Here is an 18961-nt window from a genome sequence, read left to right as displayed (position 1 = left end):
GCATTTTTGCGTTAGCTTTGATTCTTTACACTATTGTTTTTAAAATGTTGTGTATCTTAAGGATTTTCTTGTATGTGTGAGCCCTTGTTAAATTTTGCACAGCAGTGAATACCGCACCCGCCTCACCCTTGTTGTGTGCCCCAGGCACACGGATCCTGAGCCTCAGTTTCCTCATTTGCAAAATGGGGATAATTCTCTCTTCTAGGAAGATGTGTTGAAAAGTGTTTACTTCTAGGCTCTAGGGGCGGGGCGGGGCCTGGAAGGGCGGGGCAGGCTCTCCCGAAAGGGGCGGGCCTTTCGTAACCGGCTCCTCGAGAGGGGCGGGGTCAGGCCTCGTCAGCTGACCTGTTTGGCCAATGGCGCGGGGTGGCGGGGCCTGGCTGGCCGAGGCGGGGCCGGGAGCCGGCCGGCAGTGCGGACTAGCCCGCGATGGACGAGCCGAGCCTCCTGCGGCGCCGTGGGCTCCAGGTGAGGCCCCGTGAGAGCGGGCAGAGGTCGCTGGTGGAGTGAACCTGCCTGGGTGCGGGATCGGGGCTTGGACGGACCGAGGGGAAGCCGAGGCAGAGGGAGGGGCGCGCTCCGGGGGCTCCCGCGTCTGCACTCACATCTCCAAGTGCTTTTGGCTAGGTGAGAGGAGGGTATGCCCATTTGCCATATGGAGAAACTGAGGCTCCTTGGGGGAAAGGGGCTGAGGGTTTCGCCTTCTCCACCAGGAGCTCTAATAAGACGAGCAACGACAGCCTTTGAGCGCTCATCTATGTTCATGTCGTTGGCGTTAATCCTTTTACTAGTGATGTGTTGTATTAATCTTTTTACTAGGGATGGGGTAATATTAATTAATGTTATTAATTAATGTGTATTAATACGTGCTTCGTGCCTTCGCAGCGCCATCGCACCCCTGTCTCAGCTCACCCATAAGGCAAGATGGGGAGGCTGGGACTGTCAGGCAGCCCTTTCATCAGACAAGGAAACTGAGGCTCCAGTCTAAGAAAGTCACAATCCCGAGGTCGCCCAGCGGCATGTAATGCATGTAATTTGCCCACCCTTAACCAGGTCTCTGGTGCACCAGCCACTGCCAACTGGCTGTGTGGCCTGGGGAGTGGGGGCAGGGGCGGTGGGAGGCACTCTTGTGTTTCTGGACTTCAGTTTTCCCATTCACTATAAGGGCCCTCCTGTTCTGACCCCTGGGTTCAGATTTGTGCTGGGGAGGCAGCGCCACGAGGAGATAAGAAGAAAGGCATCATAGCTAGCAGAGGGTGACCTCGGACGGCAACTCTTTTGATCTGTCTGGACCTCAGTTTACCCATCTGTTCAATGGGAATTTAGACAATCTAGCCCTTTCCCTCAAGCTTAGACCACACATGTAGAAGCCAAGTGGGGAAACCGGGATTCATCATTTACCCAACAAACCTTTATTGAGTGCCTCCTGTAGTCTTCTGGCTCCATGAGGCAGTGGTGGTGGTGAGGGGTGTTCACCCCTGGAACTGCCCTCCTGGATCTCCCAGCCTGTCGGGGGAGATGAATACCTGAGCAGCAGGGATCCCGCCGAGGGGTCAGGTGCCATGGGGCACCCTCAGGCACTCCTGGAGAAGGTACCTGAACTGATGGTTGCCAGTGGCTTTGGGACAGAGAAGGCAGCCCCTGGTGGCAGGGCAGGGGGTTGGTGTTTGGGGAATGAATGAGGCTGAGAGAAGCCAGAAAGGACAGGGGTGGGGAAATGGGCACTGAAGCCGAGGAGAATGGGGAAAGGCAGGCCTTGAACCTGGCTGCCAGACCGTGAACTTGTCTGAAGGTGAAGGGGGGTGCCGTCACCTGGATTTGGGTTGGGGATCAGGGAGGGTGTGGGTTGAGCTGCAAGGCAGAGATCCTGATGGCATGGGGAAGGAGGGGCAGGAGAAGGGCAGGGGTCATTGCTGAGGCAAGAGCAGGGCGGGGTGGGGGGCCTGAGCATAGATGAAGGGGTGCATCTGGACTAGTGAGCAGCACTGGGGAACCAGGCCCCTCCCGCAGCCCCAGATAGATTTCAGCCCCGCCCGCAGCCTCTTAAAATAGAGAAACTGCCTTCGGGTAGGCGAATGGGGGTGCAACTGACGTCAGAAAGAGGGGGCCTGTTCCATGGGGAGGAGGTACCCATTCTCTGAGGACGAATCCCATGTTACAAATGGGGAAACTAAGGCTCATAGAATCATAGGCTCTGTCCAGCTGTCCCAGTGGGTAACAGAGTCAGGATCTGAACCCACACAGACCTGGCTGTCCATCCAGACCAACCCCACATTGGCAGGACTCCATCCAAGGAGGTGGAGGGACGAGTAGGGATTGCCCAGATGAGTGAGGGCAACCTGAGTGGAGGGAACAGCATGTGGAAATGCTCAGAGGTGTGCAGACGTGTGTTTATGGGGCAGCCAGAGGCCGTTTCTTAGCACTGGACCTGGGCGTGTGAGATGGACTCATCTACCGCCAGGGCTTCTAGCGCTGATGTTGAAGAGGTTAGACTTTCTCCCCAGGGTGATTAGGAGCTGTGGAAGGTGCTTGAGCAGGGCAGGTCATGTCAGATCTGAGAGCTTTGAAAGATTCCTCTGGAGCAGGTGGGGGTCTAAAAAAGAGCCAGAAACAAGGAAAGCATCTACAGTAAAGGACAAAGTAGGAGATACAATGAAAATATTTTTTAAAAAATAACAGTAGAAGTGTAAATAACTGCTCACATTATGGGGCATCTACAAATGCTAAATGCTAAGAAGGCAATGGCAACCCACTCCAGTACTCTTGCCTGGCAAATCCCATGGATGGAGGAGCCTGGTAGGCTGCAGTCCATGGGGTCGCTATGAGTCGGACACGACTGAGCGACTTCACTCTCACTTTCCACTTTCATGCACTGGAGAGGGAAATGGCAACCCACTCCAGTGTTCTTGCCTGGAGAATCCCAGGGACGGCGGAGCCTGGTGGGCTGCCATCTATGGGGTTGCACAGGGTCGGACATGACTGAAGGGACTTAGCAGCAAGCATGCATTTAAGTCTCCAACAGCCCAGGGGATTATTAGCTTTATTTATCAGAGGGGGAAACTGAGGCTCAGAGAGGGAAAGTAACAGCCAGAAAGCCAGAATCGAAATTCTAACTGGTCTGGCACTTGAGAGTGCAAAGATGTTGAGGGCTTCAATTTGGGGCATCAGTCACACACTCCTTTAACTGGAGCCCTGAGCGCCTTGTCCGCCCCCCACCCCAATCAGGGGGCAGCCTGCTGATCAGAGTCAATCATTTATCCTAAGGCTAATCTTTGCCACAGGTCAATTCATAAAAGTCTGAGAAAGTCATGAGCTGATTGGCCAGTCCAGACAATACATGGAGGTGTCCTGGCTAATCTGACTGTGGCAATGCAGGGTATGCTGTTGGCTGAGTGGTTTTGTTGTTGTTTAGTTGATAAGTGTGTCCAGCTCTTTGCAAGTCCATGGACTTGCAGCCTCCTCTGTCCATGAGATTTCCCAGACAAGAATACTGGAGTGGGTTGCTCTTTCCTTCTCCAGGGGATCTTCCCCACCCAGGGATCAAGCCTTTATCTCCTGCATTGGAGGGCAGATTCTTCATCGCTAAGCCAGCAGGGAAGCCTGACTGAATACTAGGAGGTCATAAATAGGACCTGGGCTTGGCCCGCAGGCCACCAGTTTGCCTTGGCTGTGGGTAAAGGGAAGAGGAGACTGGCCCTTTCTGGTTTGGGTTAAGCTCAGCCTTCTGTGTAGCGATTGTCGGCGCCAGTTAACATAAGCTGTTATTACTAGGATTACTACCACTATTATTCTATCATTATTTTCATTTCCCATTTGGCCCTTTGCTTCACAAATGACAGAATTTTATAACACCAGATCCCCAAACAGAGCATGCGGGGACAGAGAAATTGGCCAGTCTGTGTCTGGACTTTGTCTCTGCTGCTGCTGGGGAAGCTCCCTGGAAGGACCATCTGGCATTCTCCTGGCCCAGTTCCAACTATTCTCCTCCTCCAGGAAGTCCTCTGGCTGATGCCATGTGGTCTCTTCTGATCGCTCTCTCTCTACTCTAGCTGCTATCTTCCCATGGGACTTGGTACCCACTGGGCTGAGTCCCACCTCCACCCTACTGTTTCCCACCAGCCTGCTGGTCCAACTTGAAGACCGATCCAGGAAGTCTTTTGGCTCCCCACTCCCTCCAGCCCTTTCTCTTCCTCTGGGTCCTTGCTAGTGCCTCCAGTATGGGGGTGTCCATGCCTTCCCCTGTCTCCTTCAGACTGGGGATTCCTCCAGGTGGAGCTGAGGCTTCTGGTGAAGAGGCAGCATCACCCAGCCCAAAACAGGATACCATAAATATTATCTTTAAAGGGCGGTTCCGGGGGGTTGGACCCCCCCACCCCCACCTCCACCCCCTTTCTAGGCAAGAACCACTCCCTGAGGAACAGCTGGCAAAGAGGAGGCTGAAGGCAGAAGCAGATGGTGCAGGGAGCAGAGGGTCCGGGGGTGGTTCCGGGAGAGTTCCATGTGGGCCCAGCGTTCCACTGAGCCTATGCAGGGGGCTACTGACCTTCCCTCATCTCTCTTTGCCACTTTACATCTTTTTGTATTTTGGAAGTAAATTAAAATTTGTGGATAAATTGTGAGTTATCAACCTCACAAAATAATTGTCTTGGCTTCCTTTTATCAAAGCCTCCCCCAGCATCAGGCCCTGAGCCTGCTGCTTGACTCCTTCAGGGCCCCATGTAACTGGACCATTTCCAAACAAGGAAACGGAGGCTCAGAGGGATGAAGTTGTTTGGCAGAGATCATACAGCCCAGACTGGGGAGCCAGACTGGGAACCAAGGACTGTCAAGATTTTAGAAGGAAATGGCTGGGATGGGTGTGTGTGTGTGTGTGTGTGTGTGCGTGCGTGCGTGTACCCGTGTGGGCACAGCAAAAGTCCCTGAGCTCGGATCCCAGCTCCTCTCTGTTTTGTGGGTTAGTAGGGGAAGGAGGAAGCTGGTATAAGAACTCACAACAACTGGAGGGGGCCAGTGGAGGCCCTAGCGGTGGTGGGTCTGGGGCCGGCTGCCCTGCACGATACTGAGCTCTCCATCCCCGGAGGTATTCAAGCAAACAAGGAGACCTCAGGTTGGCAGGTGAGCCTCCTCCCATCTTGAAGGGCTCTGACTTGATTTTCTGAGCTCAAGGTAGTTGGGGTCCAGCCTCGGGGCTTCGCCCCACCCCCGCAGATCCATCTCTTCCTCTGCCTGGAGACCCTGTCGATCCCTCCCAGCCCTGTCATCTCCGCGCCCAGCAGCTTCCGGCCCCCTCCAATTGGCTGCGGGGGCTGATGACGTCATTGTTGCCATGACGAACGCCCAACTCTAGATGTGGGCAGCCCTGAACCCACCAAGATAAAAATAGTTGTGCATCCTCGACGCTACCGCCCCAGCGTGTGTGTTTGTGTGTGGTGTCCAGAGACCTGGATTCCCGACCCTACCTCAGTCAAGAAATGTGGGCAGCAGGTGCCCTCCGCGCCTCAGTTACCCTGCCTGTAAAAAGGCCTCTGCTCCTGGTGCGTAGTAGCGACTCGGTGAATGTGAGTAAAATTTAGCTAGTATTGCGATAGTCTGCGAAGGCCCTCGCTGAGTTCAAAAATAACACAACAATAACACGCGACGGTAATAATTTCTGATCACTTTTACCCCAGACCTCGCTTTACGTCATCTCCACATTACACATGGGGAAACCAAAGCCCAGGGGGTACCAACCACTTGGCTCAGGGTCCCACGGACAGCAAAGAAGAGAGAACAGATCTGGACCCAGGTCTGAGTGTCCTCGGATTCTAAACTTGTGCTACACAGCCTTTTGAGAATTAAAAAGTCCTCCTGGGCAAACCACATTTGAGGGTGGACTCAGATCACAATGGACCCCAAGCATAGGGGTTTCTTGTATATGGTAAGGACACCCAGGATTGGTGCAGATCGGCTTGCTGAGCTCTGCCCCTTCAATAGGGTTTGTGCCCCCAGCCCCCATTGATGACCGGGACCCAAACCTGCCTGGATTTTGCAGAGGGTGAGCAGAAATGGCTTTCAGATTTGAGAGGGCACAGGGTAAGGATGATGCAGGAATCTCCCTTTCTTCACTTGTTGTTTAGTCGCTAAGTTGTGTCTGACTCTTTGCGACCCCGTGGGCTGCAGCACACCAGGCTTCCCTGTCCTTTGCTATCCCCTGGAGTTTGCTTAGATTTATGTCCATTGAGACAGTGATGCTATCTAATTATCTCATCATCCTCTGCCACTCTCGTCTCCTCTTGCCCTCAGTCTTTCCCAGCATCAGGGTCTTTTCCAGTGAGTCAGCTCTTCGCATCAGGTGGCCAGAGTATTGGAGCTTCAGCTTTCTCATCAGTCCTACCAATGAATATTCACAGGTTGATTTCCTTTAGGACTGACTGATTTGATCTCCTTGAAGTCGAAGAGACTCTCAAGAGTCTTTTCCAGCACAATTTGAAAGCATCAGTTCTTCGGTTCTCAGTCTGCTTTCCTCAATAGAATATTAGTATTAATATTTAGCCACTACTGATATAGTTCTTGGTAAAATCAACTAATTTATTTTAAATAATGAAGTTATTTTTAATGTAAGGAGTCTGAGAGGGCTTCCTGGAGGAAAGGGTGTTTGAGCTGAGACCTGAGGGATGAACCTCAATTAACTAGCACCAGAAGGGAAGGAAAGTGGTCCTAACAGAGGATACAGCTGGTGCAAAGGCCCTGAGGCAGGGCTGAGTTCAGTGTATGGGGTGAGCAGAAAAGAGGCATTGGTTGGAACAGGGTGAACAAGGGGCCAGCTGGGTGAGTGGAAGGCTAGGGAAGTGAGGGGTTTGTCTCCTTGGGAATGACTCCTGTTTTCTTTTCAGAAGGAGCTGAGCCTACCACGCCGGGGACGTGGGTGAGTTCACCTGGGGCCAGTTGGCTGGGTGGAGCCCTATGATCCTGGGCACAGATATTTCAGCGGCAGCATCTGAATTGTGAATTTATTTAATAATTACTACAAAGCTCTCACCTTGATCCTGCCTTGTCCCCTTTCCCCCCTGGTGTTTGCAAAGTACTTCACAGGCACCTCACCACAGGCTGGGAGGTGAGGTGCAAATCATGTTAGTTTGCAAACGGGAACCTGAAGTGCGTAAGGGTTGCATCACTGGCTCAAAAGCACCCAACTTGAAAGGGTGGTATCCGGGGTCCAGACTATAGAATTCCAATCTGGTGTCCTGGAATTGGCTTGCATGCCTCCCATGACAAAGCTTACTGTATTTCAGGGAACATCGGTGGAAAATCATACAATTCAGGGTCACATTAATGTTCCTGGTGGCTGGCATTGTGAGGTCCCTCAAACTCCAAGATTTGTTAAGTGTCTTCACTGGTTTGTTGATGTTTAGTCACCAAGTCATGTTCCACTCTCTGTGACCACCTGGACAGTAGCCCACCAGGCTCCTCTGTCCATAGGGTTTCTCAGACAAGAATACTGGAGTGGGTGGCCATGCCCTTCTCCAGGGGATCTTCCTGACCCAGGGACTGAGTCTGCATCTCTTGGGTATCTTACATTGGCAGGCAGATTCTTTATCACTGGCCCACCTGGGGAGCCCCCAGGTTTACACAGGTTTATGGGGGCTTCTCTGGTAGCTCAGTTGGTAAAGAATTCGCATGCAATGCAGGAGACTGCCTGCAATAGAGGAGACGCAGGATTGATCCCTGGGTCAGGAAGATCCCCTGGAGAAGGGAATGGCTACCCACTCCAGTATTCTTGCCTGGGAAATCCCATGGTCAGAGAGCCTGGTGGGCTACAGTCCATGGGGTCACAAAGAGTTGGACACAAGTGAAGCCACTTAGGGCACTCAGCAGCACCGGTGGGAAAAGCAAAGCCCAGGAAGGGGAGGCGTTTGCCTTGAGCTGGTGGTCTGGGGAAGTGTGATGGCAAACACTCCCTCTTCGGAGGCTTGGAAGCTGTGTTTGCCTGAGCTGAGGGTGGGAATTCCCTTGCGCCTCAGTGAAATCACTCCCTCAGCAAACTTCTTTTGAGTATCTACTGGGTACTAGGTTCTGTTCCAGGCACAGGCGACAGGGTGAGAAGTCAATGCTGGACCCTGTCATGCAGCTTGCACTCTCTTGGGCAAAATGATGAAGTGATGTTCTATAGCGTGTGTGTGTGTGCCTGTGTGTGTGTGTGCGCGCGCGCGCTTGGTCATGTCTGATTCTTTGTGACCCCGTGGACTATAGCCTCCCAGCTTCCTCTGTCCATGGGATTTTTCAGGCAAGAATACTGGAGCGCGTTGCCATTTCCTCCTCCAGGGGATCTTCCTGACCCAGCGATTGAACCGCTTGTCTCTTGGTCTCTTGCATTGGCAGGCAGATACTTTACCACTGTGCCAGCTGGGAAGGGATGTTATACAGGGGAGAGATCAGAGGCACACAGGAGAGGGCTGGAGGGTGGCTCTAGAGGAAGTGACATTTGAGACTAGACCTGGAAGAGAAAAGGGTAGGGGGAAGAGCATTCCAGGTAGAGAGAACTGCCTGGTCGAAGGTCCTGAGAAACAGCATGGAGATAGGAGTGGAGAGAGGAAAGGGGGTAGATCCTGGGGGCTGGATGAGAGTTTGAAGTCTGGTGGTGGGGCTGGTGTCAGAGTGGCCTCCAAGTCCAGACCCTCTCTGGTTGGACGGAGGGCAGTGCAGCGGGTGGGGAGGGACCTGCGGGCCCCGGTAGGGGCGGGGCTTGGACGCCGCCGGGAAGGCTGGCACTGTCCCCAGCCTTTGCCCAGGCTGGGGGCAGGGTGGTGGGCGGTGAATCAGTCCAAACTACAGAGGGCAAAGTCCGGGACCACAGCGTAGGACCAGGACAAACACTCCCTGAAGGTTGTCTACTCGTAAACACCTGCGGTGTGCCTGACTCGTTCTAACCAGGATTTCTAGGGGGCTGCGGCCGGACACAGACAACCCCAGACTTTCGGGAGTCTGGGCTGGGCAGGAGGGAGGGTGGTGGGGCTCGGAGCGCCGGGGGCCCACTTGTATTAGGGAGGCTGGTGGGGCTGAATTCGGATATGAATGAGGGCGATGACGGTCCTGGCAGAGGGAACCCAGGGAAGCAAAGGCCCGGAGGCGTGGTCGGGGCCTCCGGTGTGCCGGGAGATGCTGACACCGGCTGCGGCTGGCTAGGGACGTGGGGCTGAGCCCCCGCGCCGGTGGCCACTGGGGGGATAGGGGCGAGACACGCTCAATCCCGGGTGGAGAGACATCCCCCGCCACCCCCCCCCCCCCCCCACGCCCTCCAACCCCCGAGCGCGGGGCTGGGCGAGCGCCGGGTCTCAGCCGGGAAGGGGCGTGGCCAGTTGATGGAGCAATGAACCCGCTTGAGAAGGCAGTGACCGCCCTTCCTTTACGATGTGCAGCTCAGTGACTCGAAGCCCGGCACCCTCGCTGGCCCTTGCTGGGAGAAGGTGGCACCGGTGCCTCCTGCCTCCCGCAATCCGATCTTTCCTGCCAGGCTGGGCCTGCGCGTAGGTGCAGGGCTCGGAGCCCCACCCCTGGGCGGAGAGAGCCCGCCCTCCCCGCCCCCCCGCAGCCCAGCCCCCACTCCGCGTCCGCCTCGCCTGCTAGGCGTGCTGTCCTGGCGTCCTGTCTGTCCGTCCGATTGCGACACGATCAGGGCGGCCACGAAGGGGGCGTCAGTACTCGGTCGCGGTCGCATAGACGCGGCCTCGGCATGAAGTCCCGCAGGGACAAGCTGCACATCCCGGCGTTGACCCTCGAGTGAGTGCTTGACCCTGGAAGGGGAGAGGGAGGGGAAGAGGGGCAGGCTGACAACCACCCTTCCTCCGCGTCTCTGTTCAGGTCGCCCCGAATCGCACCACCGCCTCCGGGGAGCCCTCCCGGGTCATCGGTCTGGCCCCGCCCTCGTGGCCTACGGTAGACCCAGTACCCCCAGCCTCAGGTCCCTTCTCCCTAAGGGAACCACACCCTGGTCCCGTCTCCAGCCACACGCAGGGGCCGTTGCCAGGTTCACCGTCCCCGGCCTCTTTCTTTGCAGTCTGTCTCCAAGCAGCCAGAGCCCGTCCTTGCTGAGTCCCAGCAGCCCCTGCAGCCCCTGCAGCCCCTCGCTGGGCCTGCACCCCTGGAGGTAAGTAACAGCGCCCGCGGGCGGGGCGCGGACATTGCCCTGGCACCCCAGAGACTTGGAGGCCACCCAGATCCAGCTCCCTCCCCCAAGGTACTGTGGGCTGGTGACATGGACTCTCTGGGCCTCAGTTTACCCCTCCATAAAATGACACTGTGAGCCACACTAGGACCACGATGGGAAAATTCCATATTCAGTCAGAGCCAGCAGGTCCCCCTTCTGGCAGATGGCCAGGGCGAGGCCAGAACTTGAGCTGTTGCCCAAGGACTTCCTCAAGACAGGTGCTGGGTTCCCAGCCTATTCAGGGCCTTGATGAATTGGCCTGGCCTCCTGAGCTGTGACCCAGCAGAAGCTGGCCTGAAAACTCCTCCCTCTGAATGAACACACACACTCACTCACTCACTCACTCACTCACGCACCCCTAAGGCTGAGAGTCCGCCACTGGAGCCCTGGCACTGAACGTAGCCAGGCAGAGTGGCATAGGGAGAAAAGAACCGGCTTGACTGAACACCGGCTCCCCACCAAACGCCTGCTTTCCCTCCACAACCTCGGGAGAGAAGCGCCCTTTCTGATCCAGAGGAGACTGAGGTTCAGAGAGCAGACATCAGTTCTCCTGGTTCATTATGTCTGGGGGCTAAGTGTCAGGATCAGCTTTGCCATCAGAGTCTGTTAAGACTCTGAACTACCCTCTGTAACTGGAGAAGTGGGCATCTCAGGGTCTTGCCCCTGTACAGGAAAGAACATCAAGGTTACAATGGGCTCCTCGCACGGCTTGGGCCAAATTTAGGGAGGTGACAGAGGTACAGGTCAGTGATGTCTAGAATTTGATGGCCTATCAACCATTTACACCTTAGTAGGAATGAGCTGCTCAGACTCTTTCCTGGGCCTTCAATGGAGAGAAGAGAGAACACTTTGGAGCCCACACAAGGTGCTGGGCAGCAGGCAGACACCTTCATTAAGTAGGCATCGACTGTGTGCCAGGTGCTAAGGGCATAGCTGTGAACAAGAGGAGCACAGTTTCTTCCTCATGGGGCTCTCAGGCACTTCTCAGGCAGTAGGCAATGAACAAGGGGGTGGGCAAACAAGACACATTCAGAGGGAGACCTCTTAATGTGGTGTTTGAGCCAAGGCCTGAGCAGGGCTGGGGGAAGGAAGGCACCAAACAGAGAGAACTGCACATGCAGAGGTCCTGAGGCAGGACCAAGATTTTTTATTTTATTATTTATTTATTTATGGCCACGCTCCCCGCACTATGTGGGATCTTAGTTCCCCAACCAGGGATCTAACCCACACTCCCTGCAGTAGAAGCACATAGTCTTAACAACTGGACCACTAGGGAAGTCTCAGGACCAAGATTTTTATAGCCTCTGTGGCCACCTTGGGGGAAGAAAGGTTGGCTGGGGACAGGAGATAGGAATGGAGGTGACGGAGGCAAGGAAGTGGCTAGGGCAACATCCAGGTAGGAGATGGTGTGGTCTGGACCAGGCTGGGGTGCCTCAACGGAAGGCAGAGATGGTGTCGCCCCCTGTTTAGCAGAGGAGGAGATTACAGCTTAGGACCTCCGAGTGTGTTGTCCAGGGGCACCTTGGGAGAGAGTGTCAGGCCAGATCTGACTCTTGAGTCTTTGGCCTCAACCCCAGCTGAGGACCGGATGAGGGGAGGGACCTGTTGAAAGCAGATAAGCCAGTTTTACCAGGAGGAAATGGAGGCAGAGAGTTTGGGGCCCAAGTTGAGTCCGCTGTTCCCCTTTCTCGCCACTAGGGGGCAGCAGAGCCACATTGCCTTGGGCCAGGCAAAGAACGGGTCCTGGTCTCCTCTGCTCTGAGCACTTTAGAAATAAGCCCACACTTGTCCCCTCAGCCTCCAAAGCCCTGTGGGTCCAGCCCACAGTGTGGCAGTAACTGTGTAAATAGGAAGGTGTTAGGTGGACACAGTGATGCACCCCTCCACCCCCACCCATCCCTCTCTCTCCCGAGCTCACCTCATGTGGCTTCTTGGACTGCCAGAATATAAGCTGGTCCAGCCTCAGGGCCTTTGCATTTGCTGCCCCCACCTCCCACCTAGAGCTCCATTTTCTCTATTTACTCCTTTATTCATCTCAGATAGGAAGTCTTTCCTGACCAACCCTCCCCGCCCCTGCCCCACCATAAGGGCCCCAAGCCCCACTTACATTCATGTTGTGCATCCTGACCCCACCGTGAGTGCGATGTGGTGGGCCTTAGTTACAGCACTCAGGCTCCTGGTTGATGCATGCAGGATCTTTCATTGCAGTGCACAGGTTTCTCTCTAGCTGTGGCACTTGGGCTCAGGATGTGAGCTCAGTCGTTGGGGCGGGGTCAGTTGCCCTGTGATATGTGGGATCCCAGTTCCCCAACCAGGGATCGAAGCCGTGTCCCCTACATTAGATGGCAGATTCTCAACCACTGGACCACCAGGCAAGTCCCTCTATGTTTTCTTGTGTGATTATTGAGTTGTTTTTTTTCACCCAAAGGTTTGGGAGCCCCTTGAGGGCCTGACTTCATCTGTCCTGGTCATCCTATAGCCTCAGGCACAGCCTGGTAGACAGCAGGTGCTCAGTTAATGCTTGGGGCACAAATAGGAAGCGGCTGGGAGGGCCCCACCCATTTTGGGGTGCAGGGAGCAGATTGAAGGGAAGGTCTTGAGTTGGGTCCTTATGGCCAAGGGGACAACAAAAAGGCTGTTGCAAGCAGGAACAGCATTGTCAGAGGAGGGTTCCCTCTGGCCTTGGATACTAAGGACAGGAAGATTTTGGATTTTCTACTGAGGGTACTGGGAACCCCGCAAGGTGCGGGGCTTGGAGGGGTGTGGACAGCTCATGGGCAGGTGGAAGGGGCTGCGATGGTCCGACCAATGTGGGGTCAGGAATGGGGGTCTATATGTCCACCGAGGGCTTTCCTGTTTACACAGTTACTGGCACAGGCAGAGAGAGGCAAAGCCCTAGGCACAAAGCTAGGATTCGAGCTCCTGGGATTAACCCAGGAGTGCAGATTTGCTGTAAAATGAGGAGCTGTGGAGGGTGTGTGAGCAGGGGAGGACCTTGCTCTGGTGGGCAGTGGGCTGGTGCTGGAGATTGCTGGCTCAGCTAGCCTTTCACGGGAGGTCTTTGCCATGGCCATGGGTCCCCATGGGCTACAGACCAGCTGTAGCCTGGTCTGCAGAGGAGGAAACTGAGGCCAGATGGACGTGGGAGAAGCAGCTGCTGGGGATGCCAGCGTCGTGGGCGTAATGGGAGGCAGACAGGCGGTGCAGGCTGGGAATGATGGGTAGCTCCTTTCCTAACTGTGTGCAGAAGTGTCCCTGGCACATGTGGGGGGGGGGGAGCTTGTGGATACAGCATGCTAGTGTATGGTGCATGAGACCATGACTTCATCCCCACTTGACTTCCTAGACCTATGGGACCCGAATTCCTCCCAGGCAGGAGGCTCTGTTCCCTGTACGTGGCTCTGGCTAAATACCTGAGGATCCTGGGTGACCTCTCTTATCCTTATCTCTTCATCTGACCCCTTAACAGCACCTCTTCTTCAGCCTCAGAATACGTCCAGAATTTACCCACTTCACTCTATGGCCCCACCCTGGTCCAACCCTCAGTATCCCCCTCCCAGGCCCTGTTACAGCTCCTCACTAGCCTGCTGCCACTTTCCACTCCTGCCCTAACAGCTCCTGTTCCCCATGGCAGACATGAGGGAGGATGTTTTACATCACACCCTTCCTCTGCTCACACATCCTCCATGGCTCCCTATTGCCCTGCAGTAAAACTGCCATCCTCCCTGCAGCCCACAAGGCCTGTATGGAGAGTCTTGCTGGTATCTTCCTCTCAGCCCTGCCCCAGGGCCTTTGCACGAGCTGTGCTCTCTGCCTGAGATGCTTTTTCTCCATGGCTGGCCCTGCTGCCTTCTCCGTGTGTGGCTGACTGCAGTGTCACCTCAGAGAGGCTAAAGTTGTCCTTTGCCAGTGCTACCCCTGTTTTTTGCCTTCCTTGACTTCAGAAATTAACTTGTTCACGTAATTGTTTCCTGTATACTCTCTGCCTCCTCTACCAGACTGGGGACCCTGGCTGCAGGGATTATTTGTGTCCTGCATCCCCAGTGTTCAGTACAAAGGGTAGGTGTTCAGTGTTTTTTTGAGTGAACGAGTGGCTAGGTATGGGTTGTTTGAGCCTCAGTCTAGAGGGCCTGGGGAGACACTCAGCAATATTTGGGCCACCTGAAGGTGACCCTGGGCTTGGAGGGAGCAAGGTGGGGAGTCTGAGAGAGACTTGAGAAGCAAAATCAGTGGCATGATGGATGCGCAGGGTTAGGGCTAGGTACCAGGCAGCAACGCCCTCTGTATGCCTCGGTTTTCTCAGATGTGGAGTCAGGCTCCAGGTCAGTCCTGCCTGGGCTAGTTCCCAAAGTGTTGTATGGCCTGTGGAGGGTTCACCTTCAGGGTGACACTGTCCCTGATTTCCTTGGGGGGGAGCTGTCATGAAAGGAGGAAGCGTTAACTCACAGTCTACTGTGTGACACATTGCATAATGAAGATGATCTGTACCCCAGCTCTGTACCAGGCACTTTCTGTGCCTCTGATTTCATTGTTATTCAGTCGCTAGGTCCTGTCCGACTCTTTGGGACCTCATGGACTGTAGTCCACCAGGCTCCTCTGTCCTCCACTGTCTCCCAGAGTTTGCTCAAATTCATGTCCAATTGAATTGGTGATGGTGTCTAACCATCTCATACTCTGCCGGCCCCTTCTCCTTTGGCCTTCAGTCTTTCCCAGTATCAGGGTCTTTTCCAATGAGTCAGCTCTTTTATTGCATTTTCACAAACGGACATGTGTAGATGGGGAAACAGAGGCCTGGAAGTTTACCTAATGCTAACATTTATCAAATGTTTACCAAGCACTCTTGGAGACACAGAGTAATCTTCGTGTCAGCCCCACATTCCTCCCATTTTACAGTTGAGAACACTGAGGCTTGAGAAGTTAAATCAGGTGTCTGATTCCCAATAGTAGCCAGGCTGATGGCCTTTCCTGTGATACAGACGGGAAGCGTCTGTCAGGTGCTCTGACTCAGTTTGCTAAACACGCCCGCTACTGGAAGATGCTGGGACAAAGAAGCCCCAGCCAGGGGAAGACAGCCGGACAGACACAAGAGAAGTCTTCCTGTTGGAGGGGGACCCTGGATTTTGCCAGACAGGAAAGGCATTCCAGAGGAAAGCCAGCGTGGGCGCGGTAGCATGAGCTGAGCCAGGCCACTGGATGGGTCTGAGTGCCACACTCTTGAAGGGCTTAACGCCTAAAGAGTGGGTAGAGGGAGAAGCGGTCGTATTTACATTTTACTGGAAGAGAGCCAAGTTCCAAAGCCCTGCATCCAGGTACCGCCAACGCCCCGCCCCCGCCGCCTGCAACCCTGGCAACGACCCGCCCCTCCGCCCGAGGCCCTGGCAACGTCCCGCCCCTCCGCCCGCGGCCATGGCAACACCACGCCCACTCGCCAGCACGCGAGTCCGCCGGCCTTGCTTCCGCGTCGCTCACCCCTCCCAGCCAGGCCAGGCCCCGCCCCCGCGCGGTCCTGGGCGGGGTTCCCGGCCTCGCTCCTCGGTGCGCGCTTCCTCCTCTCCCCATACCCCCAGCCCCGCGGGCGCGCCCCCCGCCCCTCACCGTGGGGCTCCGGGAGCAGTTTCCACGGTGAAGGTTCGCGCCCCGCCGCCGCTGGTTGCGCCCCCGGGCCTCTCGGGCCTCTAGCGGCGGCGGCGGCACAAAGGGAAGAAGCATGTCCGACCCCAGCTACTGGACGGCGGTGGCGGCGCCCGGCCACCGGAGCCGCCTGGCCAAGGGCGCATTACTGCAGCGCTCCAAGAGGTAGGGGCTTCGCGCGGACCTACCGAGTGGCGCGGCGGCCGACCGAGCAGACACGAGTTGCCGAAAGTGCGTCTCGGCAGCGTGGCGAGGGCCCCAGTGTGCGGCGGTAGGGGGAAGTGGGAGGATGCTTTGGGATCTAGGTATCCCCTGGGGTCCCAGGTACCCTCCTCTCACCGCTCCTTACCCAGACTGGAGTGTCTGTCCACCAGGATCAGCTCAGGTGGTGACAGAGGCTGTAGGGATTTGGGACTGAATCAGGATTCGAACCTGGGTCAGTCCTCTGGCCAGACCTGGGGAGGAGCTTCTTGGAAAAACTGAGGCTCTTTGGTCTTTGGGGCCCAGTCAGCGGAAACGTTGGTTCAGAAGTAAATATTTGCTGCAAGAGGCTGGTGTGCATGTCGGTTATCAGGGAGGAAAAAATCACTTTGTTCTATACAGAGCAAAGTGGAGTCTCCGTTTCTCCTTCTGAAAAGCGGAGAAGCTAAGTGAGGGCTGTGAGTCCTGCTGGACCTGCGTAGAAATTCCAGCTCAGCCAATGTCAGGGTATGTGGCCTCAGGCAGTTCCTTAACCTCTCTGCTTAAGTGTCTCACCATTGCTTGGTCTAGGCATTCCCAGAGGGAACACAGGCAAAGGCTGAGTAATGGGACCAGCTGCTGAAGGATCTTGAATGCCCAGTTCAGGGTTCAGGCTCTTCTTCCAGAACCCAGGGATGCAGAAGGCTCATGGGCATCTCAGGGACCTGGTGCCGGAAACTGACCTCAGGCGCCTCTTTTCTGACCTACTTCTCACTCTGCTGAACCACAAGGGTGATTATTGGAAAACTAGGCAGCTTCTTGGGGTCCTGCGCCTTCTCCAGGAAGGACTGAGCAAACAGTTGGTGTTCAACAGATGCTCAGGAATTGAACAGAGGATGCCCAGTTCCCTTTTGAGAGCTCAGATGTAGCTGTTTTTGAGAAGGCCCTGCCTGAGAGCAAGAGGGAGGAGGCCAAGTGTTTTTCCCAAATGCTGTTGGAAGTGAAAAATGATGCGTCGGGATGAAGAGTCCGGTGAGGCGTTGGAAGAGGATGTGGGCTGTGGAGTGTGTGTTGGGGTGGGGGGTTGACAGGAAGTTTTGCAGGAACCTGTGGGTTTCACTTTTGCTTCTGCACCTCAGACTAGAGGACAATCTCTGTGGCTGGTGACATCCGTGGCCTCAGTTTTCCGGGCTGGGAAATGGATGTAGCTGGTCTGTCCCTCCTCTGGGCTTATTGGTATTGGTGAATGTTGGTGATTTCTCTGGCGAGTCATTGCCTTCTCTCCCACCATGCACCAAGCCCTGTGAGCAATGTCGGGAGAAAGATGACAGTGTACGTACCCGCCACAGTTTACCCTGTGCCCCGCCCAGAGCTGAGTACTGTGTATGCACCTTGCAAGGTATACAGACGGGGACGCTGAGGCTCCAAGGGGCAGTGGCGTGTACAGCAGTGGGTAGGCTGAACCCCTCCTGCCTGTGCATTCAGTCTCCTGAGTGGGTTGCTGACCTCCCCTTCCATGGCCTGCGTTGTGCCTTCTGCCTGGGACACCGTTCCTGGCCCCGTGAGGCCCCAGCGTTTCATCTCTCCCTCTCTACGCAGTTCCGCGAGGCCAGGCTGCGTTGGCAGCTCTGGCTGCGTGGGCTGATGCACTTGTCGGGCGAGCAGAGCCGTTGCCAGGCGACTGCCAGGGTTGCGGGGGGGGGAACCATGTTGCTCCCAACTTCCCTTTGCCAGGGTGGGGGCTGGGGCCAGGGCCCAGGTGGGAGAAACTGGGCAAGGGCAGGAGGGAGGGGCCTGAGCCGGGGATCTGGTGGCCAGGAAGGAGCTGGGATGAAGGGAGGAAAACATGTGGGCCAAAGCTTGGCAGAACCAGATGCAACTGTGCATGATGCCGGCTTTAGGGTTTCCAAGGGTCAAATTGGCGTTTTAGTGGGACCTCGGGGGAGGGGATTGGCCAGGAGATTGTAGCAGTGGTCCTGGGAAGAGATGCTGAATGTGGAGGAGGGGGTCTGCCTCCACCCCCTGTGGGTTCCAGGGTCCTGTCCACCCTCTGTCTTGTTTGCCAGTGTTCCTGGCAAAGCTCTGGGAGTGGGATTGTGAACACAGAAGCTGGAGAAGCAGGGCCAGGGGCTCCCAGGCCAAACTCAGGGCCATGGGGGAGTCCACCTGGGGAGCAGAGAGGGCATGGTCATGCCCCCGAAGCTGCCGCCCATGGGCTCCCGGTTGGGCATGTGGTTCTCTGAGCCAGGAGGCCCGGGTCTGACCTTATCCCCACCTCCCCCAATAGCTGCCGCAGCGGGAACCGCAAGAGCCTGGTGGTAGGAACGCCCTCACCCACCCTTTCCCGGCCCCTGTCGCCACTGTCCATCCCAACAGGTGTGTGCGGGGGGCAAGCGGGGTGGGGTTGGAGGTGTCCTGTCTCCACTCCCGCTGACTCAGTTTCCCCACCTCCTCCTCAGCAGGCAGCAGCCCCTTAGATAGTCCTCGGAATTTCTCAGCTGCCTCTGCCATCAACTTCCCTTTTGCACGGAGGTGAGTGGTTGCCACTCTTGGGGGATGGTGGCTGATACCATGGGCAAGGGGCCAGGCAGGGGCCTGCACTTGGTGGCTGGACCTGCCTCCTCATCAGCCTTTTCCCCCTCCCCTGGCCTCTGCCCTGCGGTGGTCCCCCCGGCTCCCTCCCCTGGCAAACGCATGCATGCATGACCTCCTACAGCCACATCGCACGCACAGACAGGTAATTTCTAGGAGCCCTTGGGGAGGGGGTGGGGGTGGGGGTGGCATGGCCCGGTCCAGGAATCTCTCACTCACTGAAAGTTACTAATTCACCTAACAAGAGCTGGCGGAGGAGCTGTTGTGTGCCAGGCATTTAAATGTCGCTTATTCATTCAGCAATGTTTATTGCGTTCCTGCTGGGTGCCATGCCCTCCGCTGGGGGACTGAGGAATGGGCGGCTGGACTTTGGCC

At 55.9% G+C, this 18961-nt stretch overlaps 1 protein-coding gene across 21 annotated transcripts in view; it reads left to right on the top strand.

Annotated features, from left to right (window-relative positions):
- The first annotated feature begins 391 nt into the window (after positions 1-391).
- MAST3 (microtubule associated serine/threonine kinase 3) overlaps positions 392-18961 on the top strand; it is a 41381-nt gene continuing 22811 nt past the window's right edge. For 2 of the 21 annotated variants that reach the window (XM_061149840.1, XM_061149836.1), the window contains exons 1-6: positions 9569-9756; positions 9838-9912; positions 10034-10123; positions 18282-18370; positions 18457-18526; positions 18711-18731. In XM_061149840.1, coding sequence (XP_061005823.1) covers positions 9710-9756; positions 9838-9912; positions 10034-10123; positions 18282-18370; positions 18457-18526; positions 18711-18731 — 392 coding nt within the window. In that variant the 5' untranslated portion in view covers positions 9569-9709. Of the gene's footprint in view, positions 469-6872; positions 6905-9568; positions 9757-9837; positions 9913-10033; positions 10124-15717; positions 15980-18281; positions 18371-18453; positions 18527-18710; positions 18732-18961 lie in introns of those variants that run through there. The other 19 variants (XM_061149839.1, XM_061149835.1, XM_061149843.1 and 16 more) reach the window with 14 other exon arrangements.

This window comes from Dama dama, chromosome 9, assembly GCF_033118175.1.
Source record: "Dama dama isolate Ldn47 chromosome 9, ASM3311817v1, whole genome shotgun sequence".
Classification (NCBI taxonomy): Eukaryota; Metazoa; Chordata; class Mammalia; order Artiodactyla; family Cervidae; genus Dama; species Dama dama.
Note: the sequence above shows the minus strand (reverse complement) of the source record. Positions and strands in the feature narration are given on the sequence as shown.